Raw genomic sequence first — 17612 nt, forward strand, 5'->3', positions numbered from 1 at the left:
CCACACTGTCTGAGACCGCAAGTTTCAACAAGTTGGACCCATTTCATATTTGGCTTGAGGGGTGGAGCCATTCCAATTTTCTATTTGGTAGGGTTAGGATGGATACATCTTAACCCCATTAGCTGCTACTAGCCGTGGGACCCAACTGTCAGCCACTCAACCAGCTTCACCAGATCCCCGATTTGCCCTGCTGCCCAGCGTTGCGGCCCGCGGCACCGCGCCCCCAACCACGACGAAGGAAGCCACTCGGGCTAGCACCCACGCCGCGCTCCTACCCCCAGATCTCGTGCCGCGCTCGTGCCACCGGCCCCGTGAGCGACCTCCGCCCCGGCACCGGCGAGCTTCGCCCCAGCCGTGCCGTGAGCCGCCGGCGGGCGAGCTCCGCCCGGGCACTGCCGCACGAGCGACCTCCGCCCTAGCTGTGGGACCCAAGTACCGACGGGCGAGCTCCGCCCAGCCCTGCTGCGAGTCGACGGCAGCCCCGACGGAGGAAAGCCACACTGCCTAGCACCCGCGCCGCCCCGCGCTTGCTCACACGACCCAGTGCAGCACCCACCCTCTCGGCACCTGCGCGGAGAGAGGAAGAAGATGGAGGCAAACAGCGTTCAACTGTGTTCGCCCGGTCCGCTCCGCATCTTATGTGAATATGCTCCTCCGGGTGTGACCCAGTTCAACCCGACCCCAAACCAAACGCCCCTGAAACTAGCCGCTGCACAACATTTCGCTTAAATCAGTTTTTTCCCCTGTGTATACATACAGTTACTCAGTTATTGAATTTGGTCACGTCGATGATTCTGTAGTATTGTCAACTAAAATTACAACGACTTTGCTATATCACCATAAATGGAAGAAATTTGACAAGAAAAGAATGAACACCAATATACACAGCTGCAATGACCACAAATGCCAGCGGCAACAAGACTAAGAGGATGCCAGGTTTCTTGCTCCACCGCCCCATGACCGCCAACCCAAACGGATAGAGGAGCGCCATGATCCACACGTTGAAGAGAATACCCAGCGCCGCATGCCTCTTCTGCACCGCAAACCACGCTCCGTTGTACACGACCGCTTTGCCCAGAGCCACGCCGATGGCCATGATATTGGAGAACAGCACCACCGCCGGCGGGATTAGCATGGGCACCCACCGCATCTCGTACATGTCGGCGTACCTGGCATCGTCGTCGTCGTCAGCTGCCGTCGTCGTCGTCTGCTTCGAGGTGACCTTGAAGTGGATGCCCTTCCCCGTGATGGGCTTCACCACCATGTGCAGCACCGCCGTCGGGTACGCGCTCATGGAGGCGATCATGAAGAACTGCTCGTTGCGCCACCAGTCGTTCCACGTGATCCCTGCCCACTTTATCTCGAAGACGCCGATGGTGTGGATTAGCCCGACGACGATGACGAGGTACAGCACGTAGCTAGTGAACGGCCTCTGGATGATGATTTCAGCCGGGATCAGCCACATCACCGGACAGAAGGCGTAGAGCAGGACGAAGACGGACGTGACCGGGTAGATGGTGAAGTTCAGGTACGCCGCCCGCTGCAGGAGGTGCAGCCGGCGGCCGGAGAGCAACGGGTTGTAAGGGGAGAAGAACACCTCCATGGATCCACCGGACCACCGGACAATCTGGTAGAGGCGCTCGGTGAGGTTGATGGGTGCAGTGCCTTGGAAGGCCTCGCGCTCCATGCTGCAGTACATGGAGCGCCACCCTTGCCCGTGGATGCGATAGCCGGTCACGATGTCCTCGGTTGCAATGTTGTATATGTACCCAACGCTGCTGCCCCAGTCCGTCCCTTGGTCGTACGACGACGACACGACCATGGTCATCTCGGCGAGGAACGCCTCGTCTAGCTCAGGAGGCACGATGCGGCGCTCCTGCTTCAGAGCTGCCAAGACCGAGTTCAAGAAGAGCACGGAGTTACCGAACTTGTTAGTGTCAACCGTGACGCCGTGCTCCTCGTCGGATCTCGAGCGAGGCGGTTCGACGCCGTAGAGCGCGAGGCGGCGGAACATGCAGCCGGTGCCGAGGTACGTCGGACCCTGGAGGCCGTTGAGGGCGTACATGGCGCCGTCGAAGAAGACCCTGTTGTGGTTGCCGTACCGGTCCGTGGGGTCGACGTTCTCGAACCGCTGCGGGAACTGGACGAAGCCGGTGCCGTCGCCCTCCCTCGCGTCCAGCATGAAGCACATAGCCGCTCGCAGGGCCTGCGAGTTGTTGATGTAGTGGTCGCAGTCGAAGTTGATGGTGAAGGGCGCGTTGGAGAGCAGCGCCGACACGCGCAGCTGCGCGTTCAGGTTGCCCGCCTTCTTGTTGTGCTCGCGGCCCGGGCTCTTCTCGCGGGACACGTACACGACCATCGGGAGCCGAGTGTCGACCCCGTCAAAGTTGATGGGGTTGATGTTGTTGCCGCCCTCTGCTGGAGGAGGCTCACAGACACAGCTCGGGTGGTTCTGCACAATCTGTCACAGTCACAGTCACAGAGCAAGAAAAACACAGATTACCATTTAGGAATGATTAGCTATGTCATACCCTAGACTAGAGTGAACCAACCTTGCAATTGGTCATACATACATACCTTGACAATGCCAGCATGGTCTCCTTTCCTGTGGTTTTCTGCTGGCTCAATCCAAGTGCCTGGCCACTGCGTGCCATTAGCCATCGTCGCATGTGCAGCCCCTTCCTTTGCTTTCATGCTGTTATACACATCTGACCTCTCCTTGATGGTGCTAGGGAGCATCTCCAGCCTCGCCTTCAGCTCCTCGTACTCCCTCTGCACATGCCTGTAGTCGTTCATGAACTCACCCGGCGGCGACCTCCCGTTGTAGATCATCCCCTCCAGCTGGAAGTAGCTCTCCGGCGCTCTCGGCTCGACGGAGTGCTTCCGGCAGAAGGGCACCCACAGGGCGGTGAAGCTCGCGGCCTCGACCAGCGCCTCGTACAGGACCAGCGCGCCGCTGTCGTCGGTCAGGTAGCACGTGAGCCGGTCCACGGGGTAGTCGGTGGCCAGGATGGAGAGCACGCAGTTCATGGTGTACAGCACCGGCTCGCTCACGGGGTCGGCGGTGGTGACGAAGACGTCGATGCCGGGGAGGATGGAGCCGCCGTCGGGGAGGTCGTCGTAGTGCTGCCGGAGCGCGGCCAGGTCGGGTGTCCGTTTGATGGGGCTGAACTTTGGGAGCTGGTAGAGCAGCCACGACAGGGCGAACCACACGTCGCCGACGACGGAGGTCACCCAGAACCACATGACGTCGGAGTTGTTGTGCTTGATGCGCCATGCGATGAATAGGATGACGGCGACGAGGCGCACCAGAATCAGTACCCTGTTTGTCACAAGTGGAAAGTAGCATGCGTAAGGGTACTGGTTCCTGAAAGATGCTGGTTTCGTACAGCTATGGGTTCTAGAAAGCTGTTTTCACTTTTTTTTAGCATATGTTAGTAAGATACCATTCTCAGAAAAAGGAAATTGTATGGACTACAATCTGCACGTTTTCGTTTTTAAGATGAAATGCAGAATCAGATTCAACTGTAGTGCTCTGCTTTTCAGTAAAGGCATGAGGCTTTGCAGACAGAATTATTTCAGCAAATTCCCATGCCCCCTCCGCACCCCCACAGGCCCACACTCACAAACGACCTTGGTGATATTTCATTGATTGCATACTCTTTGCCTCAGTTCATTTTTTAACTAATGCCTAAGTTCAGTATCATCCAGATCATTTGGACAACCTTTACTCTTTCAAACTCTGTTTCAATGCTTTTTTTGTCTTTTTAAGGCAGGGCAAGAGAATTGCCATGACTTTTATTAGATGAGAGAAAAGGGGAAACAAAAGGAGGGCAAGATACAACACCACCAAATGGCTCGGCCCCGACTACCATCCAACAAAAAGACTCAACCAAAAACTGCCCCCACCACCAACGAAATAAAAACACACACAACAACGACAACAAAAACTAAGAAGAGCTAGCTTCCGATCACATCACAAAGAGCTAGCCATCGATATCATCTTTCATAAGCTAAGACGACTATTTAGGATGGCTGCAAATCCTTATGTTTGGAATGTTCTTTGGTTTCTTTCTTTCCTTCTAAATGTTCCACCACACAAAAGTTCGAATCCCGTAAAGAAAACATTTTGAGTTTTGCCAAATTTGGCTCGGCACTATTTCAACGTTTTGAACATATAATTCATTACGACAGGAGTGGAGTCTGGATTTGGACATAGCAGGGCCATTCAAGCTTTTTTTTAACGTATAGGGCCGTTCGAGGTAGCAACAATCATACATGATGAAGTACATACATGGAAATGGTATAGATAATAAGCAAATAAACATTTACTTTGATGGTAAAAAATAAAAAAACTGAAAATTACAAACAAAATGGGGACAAAATTTAATTATCCCTAAGTCTCTAACATCCCCACCAAATCTATTTAATTCTTAGGCAAAAAATAATAATGGTAATAAAAAGAACAAAGGAGATGAGAAAGATAACAGGAAGACTAATCCTAAATAATACAAATAATGTCGTTGAAGATCAATACGGTTGGAGAACGAACAAGCAAAGCACTAATTACATTTGCTAACTAGCTAACTAGAATTATATCGTACAGAGAACAAAAGGAATAATACAAAAGATAATAAAAAGACCAATCCTACGTTATATGGATACCATTACAAACTATTACCAAGGAAGAACAAACAATGGAAACACTAATTAGCATTATTAATTAGCTAATTGAAAATTAACTAAAGAAGAGCAAATAATTAAAACACTAGTTTTGCATTATTAACTAGCTAATTAAAAATTAACTGAGTAAGGGCAAACAATTAAAATAATAATTAGCATTGTTAAGTAACTATAATTAAAAATTAACTAAGTAATGAGGGGTGCACTGCAACCTTCAGCTCCACACCCCACCCCAAAGTCCCAAACTGCATTATCCATGTTTTGCCTCCCGAACTGAATGCAAGCCATTGATGTAGCTTATAAACATCCGGTTGTCTGAAGGAAAATAAACATCCGGTTGTTGTCTAGCTTTTCCCTTGATTTACACTATTATTATTATCAATCTATACTCAAACCATCTAAGCTCTAAGGCATCATTCAACTTTTGTGTGCAACTGTGCAAGCAGCACGCACCTGTACGGGTAGAGGAGGGCCGCCATGACCTTCTTGTTAGAGAAGAGAAGCGGCCGGTCGCCGCCGCCGCTCTCCACGTCCGCCACGGCCGGCTGGTGGTGGACGTCCACCCAATACCCGTCCTTGGCCTTCACGGCGTCCTTCTCCTTGTTGGCCCTGCTCCCGCCGCCGTGCGTACAATTGGCCACGACCACCGCAGCCAGTGCTCCGTCGTGAAACCCGCCGTTGTCGCCGTTCGCGAGCAGCAGCGGCTCTCTGAGGCCGGCGGCGGCGTCGTGCTCGCTAGCAGCACCGCCGGCGCCGGGCACCGGCGAGGACGACATGGCATGCACAAAGGTACGGCTTGAGAGCCTCGCGATTGATTGGCCAACAAGGCTGTGTCACTAGGCACACACAGATTAATTGCTTACGTGGAGCGTGAGGACTGTGCGGCACGCACAGCCTAGAGGAGGGCCCGGTACACTACAGCATGCCACGGGGGCATATATATACATACAAATTTATACAGCTCGGCTGTCACGAGTGCAAAGAGGTAGCGGTACTTAACATATATATAATAATATAAAATATATGGTGGCAACAAAGGCGTGGCGACGCCCATTTATCAGTCCGGAGGAGCATAGAAAGGACCCCAAGCCGTCCGCGGACGATGCTGAGGGAAAGGACGGTGGCTTTTCGACGCTGGATGGCTATCTCATGATCTTCGGAGGGTCGACGGCCTATGACTCCAAGCGCCGTCAAAAGCTCGCACGCCGCGAGGTCTATACGGCCGAGCCGGCCACGCTTACCTTCCAGAGTCCGCCATAACCTTTGATCGGACCGACCACTCGGAGAGTGTCCCACAACTAGGGAGATATCCGCTCGTGGTCGACCCGATCATCGGCACGAAGCGGCTCACCAAGGTACTGATGGATGAAGGCAGCGGCCTCAACATCATGTACGCCAAAACGCTCGACGCCATGGGCGTCGACCGATCGCGCATCCTACCGACCGGAGCGATTTTCCACGGCATCATGCCTGGAAAGCAGGCCATGCTACTTGGGCAGATCGATCTGCCCATCACCTTTGGGGATCCGACCAATTACAGGACGGAGACCCTTACCTTCGAGGTGGTCAGAATCCACGGAACCTACCACGCCATTCTGGGACGTCCATGCTAAGCGAAGTTCATGGCCGTCCCCAACTACACCTATCTGAAGCTGAAGATGTCGGGACCGTGGGGGGTCATCACCATCGGCACCTCCTTACAGCGCGCCTACGAGTGCGAGGCCGAGTGCTGCGAACATGCCATGACAATCATCACCTCCATGGAGCCTGCGGCTATCAGGAAGGAGGTCGTTGAAGAAGCACCCGACCCCAAACGGTCGGCTGGGTCTTTTGAGTCTATAGAGGGCGCCAAGGAGGTCCTCATAGACCCCAGCGGCTCCAAGGGCAAAGTGGTGCGCATTGGCACCACGCTTTCCTCCGCGCCAACAGAAACATCTTTGCGTGGAAACCCTTAAACATGTCAGACATTCCGAGAGAAGTCGCCGAGCATGCATTTAAGATCAGGTCAGGCTCCACGCCGGTGAAGCAGCGTCTGCGTCGCTTCGACGAGGAGAAGCGCAGGGCCATTGGTGAGGAGATTGCGAAGCTTTTGGCGGCTGGGTTCATCAAGGAAGTATACCACCCCGAGTGGTTAGCCAATCCCATTCTGGTACGAAAAAAGAGTGGAAAATAGAGAATGTGTGTCGACTACACGGGTCTCAACAAAGCATGTCCAAAGGATCTGTTTCCTTTGCCACGCATAGACCAAGTAGTCAACTCAACCTCAGGGTGCGAAACACTTTGCTTCCTTGATGCATACTCTGGGTACCATCAAATCGTGATGAAAGAGTCTGACCAGCTCGCGACATCTTTCATTACCCCCATTCGGATCGTTCTGCTACGTCACGATGCCGTTTGATCTGAAAAACGCGAGCGCTACGTACCAGCCTTGTATGTTCAAATGTTTCGGGGACCTCATCTGGTGAACCGTTGAGGACTACTTGGACGACATCGTGGTCAAGTCCAAACGGGCTGACCAGGTCATAGCCGACCTAGAGCAGACCTTCACGAAACTTCGAGCAAACACGCACGTGTCACACACACACGTGTTAACGCCTGGCTCTCACGCTCACTTGACGCGCGCAACTGGCCTGTCCCTAGCTGCAGTACCAAGAACTAGGGTGGCTGATTTCAGATTGACTCGAGTCGTCGTACCGTCCGTCGGCGCAGTCTGTCAGCCTGTTTCTGGGCGGCTGGTGCTGGTTTGTTGTGAGAGAAAAATACTATACCATAGCTGATAAGCTCTGGCTGAAACCAACCAGCGAACAGACTATGTATCTGCTTGCGTTGCGTGGTCGTCGTCTCTCCATCTGGACTGGACTCGTGTGAACCCTAGCTCTCCATTTTCCATGTTTTCGGCTACCTTGCACTTCTCCCGAGTATGTCGATCGCTGATTCGCAGTTACGTTGTTTGAAGTAAATTTACTCCTGTAATTACTCCTACGTCAAGACTTTCCCGCGCACGAACTAATTAATCGGGTCATTTCCAACAAACCAACCAACCAGGCTTAGGGTAACGATACTACTAGTACTCTCTACCAGTCATCTATCGATCCGTACAGAAGCCAGTACGTGTTGCTATTAGCTGCAAATAAAATTGACCGAGACGGCGACGAGTGAGTTTAGGGCATACCCCAAACTAAACTTTAGTCACCCTAAATGTAAGAACTAAAACTGAACAAACTTCAAGTCATATTTAGATGGTCTAGGATTAGTTGTTAGCCATGGCTAAAAATTAGTTAGCTAAAAAAATAGCCAACTAGTTGTTAGTCCATTTTCTGAACTAATTTTTGGATTCTATATATTAGAACTAGTTGTTAACCCCTGATAGTTGGGTTCTATGAACTAGTGAACTAACAACTAGTTAGCTAGAACTTTGGCTAATCTTTAACCCACCTAATAGTTCTCCTGTTTGGATCCTTAAGGACTAAAGTTTAGCCAGCTAATTATTAGTCCAAGAGATCGAAACAGGGCCTTAGTTCTCACCCCAACTAGTCATTAGTCCATTTGGGGTGGTCATAAGTCTATGTCTAGAGGATCTTTTCACTTTTAGCCAATGTATCCAAACACAATTGACTAAAAGTGCTCCAACTAAATTTTAGCTCAACTAGACACATTAGTTCATCTAAACTTTGCGCTTAGGTGATCCAAATAGGCCCTTAATTATTTTCTGCTTTTGTTTTTACCATGCATCATAGTATGATGGATCGATCGAGCAGTAGCAGAGGAACACGCACAATATTGAAACCGATCGACTTTGGGCATGTCTTGTTGCACGCCATAATTCGCCACGCCAAAAAGCTCGGTGACTTTGGCCGTTGCTCGGTTGCCAACCATTGGCCACCTTCTCTGTCGTTTTGTTTCTACTGTTTCTCGTTTTGCTCTATAGTGAAGTATGGCATGTGGCGGCCATTTTTTACGCCACAGCCGCGGCGCTGCCAAACCTACTCTCTTTATCCCAAAATAGAAGTCATTCTCACTTTCTGAGAAGTCTAATATTTTTTAACCTTGACTAATTATATATAAAAGAATGCTAATATTTATAATACATAATCAATATCATTAGATAGATCGTTGAATATACTTTCATAATAAACTTATTTGGAGATATAAATGTTACATATATTTTCTATAAAACTAATCAAAGTTTGACCTACACACATCCTATAACGACCTTGCGGAGGTAGCACTGCATGGCGAACCCGGCAGGCAACCCAACAACCTCTTAACACTATGCATTATGGCGGCGATGACGACGCTAGGAGTCATGATTTCGGTATATTATCACCTCGTACAGTACGTGCCAAAGTACGCGCCCATTTTACAGGCAGGCCGGTCACGCTCAATCGCTGGCGCTACAGAAGAAAACGTTTTCCTATACTAGTGTACTATAGTGTCCTGCTATCTTGGAGAGGCAGCAGCCATCGCACATTGAAGCTGAGACAGAAACCACCATCAATTTGGTGTCCGGAGACCCCAAATAATCTGCTTTGGTACCGCGACTCCAGTACTATGTAGCTTAAATACAAATTGATACTCATATCTACACGTGGACGATGCGGCCGCGGCAAACGCTGGCTTAAATATGGAATGAATGGTACCATGGAGGCTGCTAGAGTAGAGGGTGCCTTCAAGCATTACACAACGCACACATCGACGAAGCAAAGTCACGAAGACCTCGTAACCATCAGATGCTTAGACCTTAATTTGGACCATTTTGCCCCTAGGTTAAGTGGTTCAGCTAAAGTATCTATGGACATGTTGGAGATATGTAAAAGCTCTATAAATAAGATAGAGGCTGCCCACAACCAGCCATCTCTCCAGTTTTACATTTCGGTACGTCTCTAGGTTTAGTCTCTAGTTTTCAGCTTTTTCCGTTGTTGAGGTTCATAGTTCGGGAGATTGATAATTTGTTTGTGTTTTATCTTTTCTCTCTAAAGAATCAGACTTGGTTGATCTAAAGCAATAAAGAAATCATCTCATCTGAGATCTTAGTCTTGATTCGTGTCTAGGATAGCTGGTCCGCTAATATGCCATACTTAACTGATTTTGAAGGATTGGGAGCGTCAAGAGGTGCCCTAAATTTGGCTCACTTCGGTATTGATTTTGGGTGTGAGGTAATAAAACTAGGAGCGGATTTGGGTATAAATTGGGAGCAGATTTGGGTATCTCTTGGAGAAGTAATTTAGACTTAATTCCCAAAATGAGTTTTAAGGTATGTTTTGGGTACTCTTGGAGATGCTCTTATGATCACCGACAACAAGATTGAGAAAAAAATTAACAAGATGATTTAGAAAGAATTTGTAAAGTGTCAGCAAAATACAACTGACGACCACCAACATAACATCACTGATATATTATGCACGTGACAAACAGAGCACAAGAGTTGCAAACTTGCAGTAAATTCAAAGAGCTGCCAGATTTATAACTAGACACACAGACACACACAAAAAAAGAAAAACTACGACATTCAGAAGCAGCAGTATATAGCAAACGGCTTCTCAACAGAGAAACATGTTCTATGCGGCTTTGAAACTTAGATGTGACTTAACAACTGAAAAAGTATGTTTATCTCGCTTTGATGTTCCTGCTCCGCTTCCTTCATATATGAACATAAGTAGCACATAGCTTAGAATATCCACTGACATGATTTCATTTCTATTTGTTTATGAGGAAAGGGTTCAAATCCGCTCCCAATTTGATACCTAATTCCGCTCCCAATTTTATGTCACGCCCAAAATCAACACGGAAGTGAGCCAAATTTGGGGCACCTCTTGGCGCCCCAATCCTTAAAAATCAGTTAAGGTGTGTTTGGTTGATTGGATCTCTATGGATGGGATGGGACCATCCATGGATAGGGTGTGTTTGGTTGGTGGATCACTAGGATAAGGAAATCCATGGATAGAGAATATTTCACCCAGATGCTGGATTTCGTGGTCCGAAAAAATCTGGCAGACCAGCTTATCCATGTTTTCTAATCTTTGTCATTAGTAAATAATTTAAGAACTATTAGTATGTTATATTTTTACTTAATAATTATGAAGGTATGATCACTTTTGATAAGTGCTAATGTATTGATTAGTGCATGTTTCTGTGTGCTAATTAGGATATTAGTAGTGCTACTTAACATATTTTATTTTAAATTAGTGATTATCATGACAAGAATAGTATTCGTGCATTTTTATTAGTGTCTAATTATCTGTTGTTATTTTTAAATATTAGATATAATTACTCAACTATTCTCATTCCATTCACTTTCGTTCATCTAACCAAATAGAAAAATGATTCATCCCATCCATCCAACCAAACGTGATATATTTATCCCAATATCCATGGATCGTCATATTCCATCCAATTTCGTCCTCGAACCGAACCCACCCTTAAGCAATCATCTCAAGGCCGGCTAGGTCGCTCGCCTTGCCCAGCAGATAGGCTGCGCGCTTGCGTGTTTGGCCTCCTAGCTGAGGGGGCGCAGCTGGAGGCCACGCCCACGAGTCCAAGAGAGAGGAGCTCAACTTGTGGTCAGGCCTAGTGGCCTCACGCCTAGAGCACATGAGAGCGGGGGGGGGGGGGGGGGGGCGCTGTTATGCATCAATTGACCAGACGCTAGCAATGCGTCGGCGGGATGGCACATCGACATGGTTGACAATGCTGCCACTAGCCGCCTAATAGTTGGCCATCCTTCACTACTACAGAAACATTTTTTTAGGGGCGGCTGATGAGCCTTTGTAGAGGCGGCTCGGCCAGCCACCCCTACTGTACCGTCTCTACAAATCATGTATTTGTAGGGGCGGTTCCCAGACCGCCCCTACAAATTGATTTGTAGGGGCGGCTGATAACACTAGCCGCCCCTACAAATCGGCTGATAATACCAGCCGCCCCTATAAATCAATTTGTAGGGGCGGTTCAATCTAGAACCGCCCCTACAGTACATTTTTCCGCAAAAAAAATCAAATTAACAATTCAAATTCGACCAAAATATATATATATACATATATATATATATATATATATATATAATTCAAATCTGACCACAAACACAAGAGCATTATATAATTCAAATAGTAGTCTATATGCTTGTATCACCTACTGCCCATTATGCAACAAAGGTCTAACATCTCAGATTGCAACTATGTATAGAACTATGCATAAAAATACTTTCTGCTCATCCAAGCAGTGATCGCATCCAGGTGACCACCACCATCCTCTTTTTCTGCTCTTTATTTACTTTCCTGCACATCTGCACAAGCAAGGCAACAAGGGAAATGATTATTTTCAATACTTGCTAATTGGAAGAGTGAAAAAATACTCAAAACCGGACTGAACTGCTGCTGCTATATAGCTTCACTTATATGAGCTGAAACACATGCATATATTTTTAATGGGCAAGAGCAAACAAGGATCAGTACAGAGATTAACTTAAAACATGCAAAAGTACTGCTCATATGTTAGTGACCAATTGAGATCAATACAGTACATATATGCATGCACACCGAGACATCACATGAGCTAGCTAAAAAGGCTTGTGAATGAACAAGGACAAGACCTTGCTCATTTGAGTAAATAAGCACTTAAGACAAGGCATGCAATAATTATTTACCTAGTGATCATTGTGTCATGGAAATGACAATGCATACAAATAAGTTCATGCACTGGAGTTCCTCTCACTCGATCTACACCAGGCAAACCTGAAACCAGAGCCAAGCTATGCACCGACGTGCTACAAAATTCAGACAACACAATGACTAATTGCTGAATGGAGCTGCAAAAGAACAGAGCATGCATGTACTGAATACCTGGACTACCTGGCTGCAATTGTCAGCCTGCTGTTAGCAACAAGGCAAGGCAAGTGATATATGTGTTTCAGCTCATATATGTGTTTTAGCTCATATAAATGCAACAAGGCAAGTGAACTCATATGAAAGGGGTGCATAACTGCAAGAGTGTCATTGACAGAACAAATTTGAGAGGCACGTTTTGCCAATTCCAATATTTCAACAAATTGATGGCATCTACAGTGAAAAGACGCGTAAGAATTCCCAGGTAAATCTACTAACTAGTGTCATATAGTAAAATTAGGAGGCAGTATTAACCTACAGCTACAGCTCGTTCCCTGAAAACTAGAAAAAAAAAATCACCAGAGAGATCAATTCACCAGGACACATGGGGGCTGAATAGTACAGAATTCATGACTAAGGCACTAAGCTGTGTGGATTTTCCAGTGCCAGTTACAGCTTACAGGCTAAAAGTCAGTCAGATCAAGGAAATCTACCACATCCAACGAATCCACTAAAAATCATCTACAGCAGGGGAAAAGGACAAACCAGCATCAAGTAACCAACATATCAATCTGCAAAGTAAAAACCAGCCAACAAATAGAAGCCTCAGCCTCCAGCATTACAAGAAAACAACTAAATATGATAAATCTATAAAATCTCCTAAGAATATGGCAACTGAACTAACAGAAAGTACAGACATCCTTTTGCTCACAAGAACTTCTAATACTGTAAGAATATCATACGGCATTGAACCAATTTTCATGAATTTGCATTCAACCAGTGATTAATTTTAGAAGTAATCCATTTGCTGGTCAGGGTTTCAGTGTTAGGGTTATTCATAGCCATGGCAGGAAGCTAATGTCAGGGTTTCAGTGTTAGGATCGTAACACAAAGATGAGGCAATCATAATTTGACTGGTGCACTGAAATAATAAAATGAAAATTTTTAGTGATAAAATGAGGAAAGCCTATGCAGGATTTTGGCAGTTAGAATGTAAGGCGGTGGATGTAATCCTAAATTGAAGCATGTCAAACTGAAGAATGTGTTATAGTGCATCTCATCATCAGTTTTACGGGACCGTGAACATAGATCCCCTGCAGACAAGAAAATAGGAACATATCTGAGAGGGAGGTTGGGGAGAGAGAGCACCTCGTGGTGGCAGCAGCATGGGTGCTAGAGAGGCCTTGTAGCGTCGACGGTGCTGGCGTCAGGTGAGGCCCATGGGTTAGCGGCAAGGGCGTCGAGGAGGGGCCGACGGCGCGGGTGGCGGGGCTACCCCTGGGCACTGCTTCCGCTTATTCTTCGCAGCATCACCTTCCTCCTCTAGTCCTCCTGTTGCCACTGCTCTAGCCACGGAAACCAATTCGATTGCTGTTAGAAACCCGATTCCCAGCAATGAAAAAGATTTGATTCGAAGGGAGAGAAGAGACAGAGAGTGCTCACCTGGCTCCTCTGGAGCCAAAGGCCCATCCTCTTCCTCGTCGCCTCCGCTGCGGGGAGCTAGTGGCGCAGGTCGTCGTGGCAGTCGCCGTGGCATGACTAAGCCTGGCCGGATCCACGGCACCGACGGCCGGATCCGCGGCGTTGACGGCTAGATCCACGGCACCGACGGCTGGATCTGCGGCACCGACAGCTAGATCCGCGGCACCGACGACCAGATCCGCTCCACCACGGCCTTGTCCTGGCCGCCCACGGTCGTGCTTCACAAGGGCCGCTGCCTCCGTCCGCCATGCGTTGGAGGCACGCAGGAGCTCGCACGAACAGAGTTATGGTGGTGGAGAAGAGGGTGGAGGAGGATGTCGATGGTGGTGCGGTGAGGGCCGAGGCCACAGTCAGGAGGAGTAGAGTGACGATGGAGACGAATGAAAGGGAGTTTGGAGACTATATATATATGTTAGGGTTTGCTGAGGGGTGTATTTTCGGCCGTCCGATACTAAATCTTGCGGTTGTCAGTGATTGGGCTCAGATGGGCTGTAGCGATTTGTAGGGATGGCTGGTGATTCAGCCGCTCCTACAAATGGACATATATTTGTAGGGGCGGCTTGTATTACTAGCTGTCTCTACTGTGCCATTTGTAGGGGCGGCTGCTGTGCTGGAGCCTGAGCACGCCACTGTAGGGGCGGCTCCAATGTCAGTCGCCTCTAAAAAAAATCTCATTGCTACAAACTATTTTTCACATAGTGCTTGGCACGTAAGTCACACCTAGAACCTCTAAAATAGAATCTCTATTGTTAGCTCTAAAAATAATGGACAGAGATCCAATTCTACGAACCTCTCAGGCAGCGGCGGGGTGACCGTGACCACCATTCTCAGCACCTTAAACTCACCACCAGAAACAACAAAACAAATTCTCTATTGCCTGCTTTCAACCTTGCTCTCCATCATGGTGTGGACCTAACCTTAGCCTAAACACACTTTAGCACAAAGAGTTTAGTCCACTAGTAGTCTCAATTACCAAAACGAACACATAGGGCTTTTAGCCACTCCCTCTCTGCCTCCATCTCACTACTCATTTTCCCCTTTTGGCCATACCTAGTGTGCCCAAGCCCCCCTTGCACGACCGCCGGCCTTGACTTGACTGCTAGTGCTAGTGCTGGTACTGCCCTACTCGTATTATTGTTTTGTCCATTTAACCTCATGAATGATAAAGAATAGAAATGACTTGTATTTGTAGCCCCGGTGCACGTTTTGCCCAGCGATGGTTGCTTGATTGCTTTCGTCATGGTCTCGATGAGACGGGTCAGTGGGGATCATACCCGGGATGCCACAGCCGCCCGCTCGGTCACCCCTGACTCTGAGCCTGATACTCACCCCCTCTGTTCATCCGCTTGGTGCAGCGACGCCCACCCCACCAGTATGTCGCCTTCCCAACCTGAGGGTACCCACCTGCCTCCGTATGCTCCCTTGCCCCTGGACTTTACTCGATAGACTTGGTGGGAGTAGTTTGTAACACCCTCGGTGTTACATTGTACAGTTTTTGCTAAAACTATATCATGAGCATCATGTTTATGTATTATTACATGTGGTAAAATGAGAAATTAAATTTTATTGCACTAATTCTAAATTTGAGCTCTAATTTATTCCTTATCCAAATACTCTCCAGCACAGCTCAACTCACAATTGTCATCCTGATCCAACTCCATCTCTCGCTATTCATCTTCTTCCTAATTCCCAAAGTGCGCACAAGGCACACTGCTCTGCTTAGCCCACGCAGCACGCGCACAACGACGACCGACCGTAGCAACAGCATCGCACACGCTACACATTAATTTCACTCACAAGCTCGGCCCGCTGAGCACGTCGCTCGCTCGCTGCTCTGCAAACGCAGCTCAAACACCCTTTCCACACGACAACACTGTAGCAATGATGAAACATTGTAGCTGCTTTAACAGCTGAGCGAGGGAGAGTGCCTGCCTTGTCTAAGAATAGAAAGCTAGGGGACCGCATGCATGCTCGCCAGGCACAGTGCCATCACGTGTGCTCTATTTTGTGGCTGCATGCGCGTATGCGAGAGCTGGTCCATTTAATTTGCTGTCGCTCCTGTTGCTTGCATGCTGAGAGAGCGAGAGCATGCAGCTGCTTTTGACCAATAGGTAAATGCACAGCGCCTGGCCGCCTCCTGCCGCTTGCATGCGTTGCTGCTGGCCACTGCTTTGTGCATTAAGTGAGGGCGCTACTGAGCTGTACTCCACGCTGGGCGACCATCTGGGCATGTGCGCGCCGCACCTGGTGACCGCGCTAGCACAGAAAGGCGCGTCCGTGGCGGGGCAAACGATCGTCGTTCTGAATTTGGGTACAGAAGTAGACTTGACCGATGACCCCGTTTGAGACTTGATGAGTGGCTGGCGAGAAACTTCATTTGTCCAGCCGGAGCTAACACGGCAAGGCAAAGCTTCAGTAGCTAGTACATACCCAGCCCAGGTCCACGGTCTACTGTACATCACATTCGTCTATCAACATTGAAGTCTTAAGTACAACGACACACTGCTACACGCTTCTCTAGTTCATTCATAGTAGCCATGCCTAACCTTCTCGATGTCCTTCTTATCCTCCTCTTGCTTAATTCCATCCCCGCGTCTCTTGTCTTTAGAAGGACACGCCGAGCCTGCCGAGCCATCCCACTCCGCCGCTCACCACCTTACTCTCTAAATCGAGTTTCTCTGTCTTGCTTGAGAAGGCTGCGCTCCGTTGATCTCCCTTCCTGAGCTGCAATCGACTGAGGTAGCTAGACTACAAGAATTCCCTCATTCTCTATTATCTCCTTGACATTAGGTCTCCTCCATTAATTCCTTGACCTGCATGAATGAACCAGCACCTTTCCCTCTCATAATCATGGAAAGTCTAGTTCACTACCCGTCCAGCACATTATGTGATCAGCACCAGCACTCCCTTCATCACGTCAATTTAATTTTCGGATTCAATTAACTGCCCACCTTGTAAAAGCCATATCTCCCTCATACGACCTCCGATTCACTCAATTATTCTTCCTAAAATCATCTAAAATCAAGACCTATCCATCCTTATCCTCTTCTTCTTTCCTAGAGCTCATTTGAATTTATTTATTTATCGTGAAATAAATTTTGTTAGATTCCTAAATTCCTGATCTATCTGTTGTTGTATTTTGTTCGTATGGTTCTATGATGTTTAAGGGTTACTTATTAATTCTAGGTTGCTTGTTATTATTATGGTTACTTAGGGAATGACTTTTGTGATGCACGGGTAGAAATGCTAGCCCTAAAAATTTTACAGTAGACTCATGATAATATTAGATGCTCTCTGTAATTTTTGTAGCCTCTGAATAGCTAATTTATTAAGGTAGCTAGCATACCCTAATTTAAAGCATATGAAATCATTTAAGAAATTAGTTGGTATGACGGATCCTCGTTCTTATCGCTAAATGTTTATTTTAAATTATGTTGTTTATCATTTCGCACTCTGATATTTGGTATTGTAATAATGTACTTTTAAGAAACTCTGATGTATGAAATGTACAAGTATTATAACTCGTTCTCATTATTGGATCCTTGGAAAAAATATGGATCTTTTGGGTTCTCCCTTGGGGTGTGCCCGACGGATACCGCCTGCTGTAGCTTGCTTTCGGGGTGCTTAGTG

General features: G+C 47.8%; 1 protein-coding gene and 1 long non-coding RNA gene across 2 annotated transcripts; both read right to left on the reverse strand.

Annotated features, from left to right (window-relative positions):
• Positions 1-728: 728 nt before the first annotated feature.
• LOC136552506 (probable mixed-linked glucan synthase 3) lies at positions 729-5611 on the reverse strand. Its single transcript, XM_066544081.1, has 3 exons — positions 5137-5611; positions 2578-3322; positions 729-2461 (listed from the first exon to the last, which is right to left on the reverse strand). The coding sequence occupies exons 1-3, from the start codon at positions 5457-5459 to the stop codon at positions 830-832; spliced, it is 2700 nt and encodes an 899-aa protein (XP_066400178.1). The 5' UTR covers positions 5460-5611; the 3' UTR covers positions 729-829.
• A 6144-nt stretch (positions 5612-11755) lies between these two features.
• Positions 11756-14345, reverse strand: LOC136552507 (uncharacterized). The gene is made up of 3 exons (XR_010782829.1): positions 13944-14345; positions 12323-13841; positions 11756-11962 (listed from the first exon to the last, which is right to left on the reverse strand). It is a non-coding gene; the product is annotated as an uncharacterized lncRNA (long non-coding RNA).
• Positions 14346-17612: the final 3267 nt, after the last annotated feature.

This window comes from Miscanthus floridulus, chromosome 4 (assembly GCF_019320115.1).
Source record: "Miscanthus floridulus cultivar M001 chromosome 4, ASM1932011v1, whole genome shotgun sequence".
Classification (NCBI taxonomy): Eukaryota; Viridiplantae; Streptophyta; class Magnoliopsida; order Poales; family Poaceae; genus Miscanthus; species Miscanthus floridulus.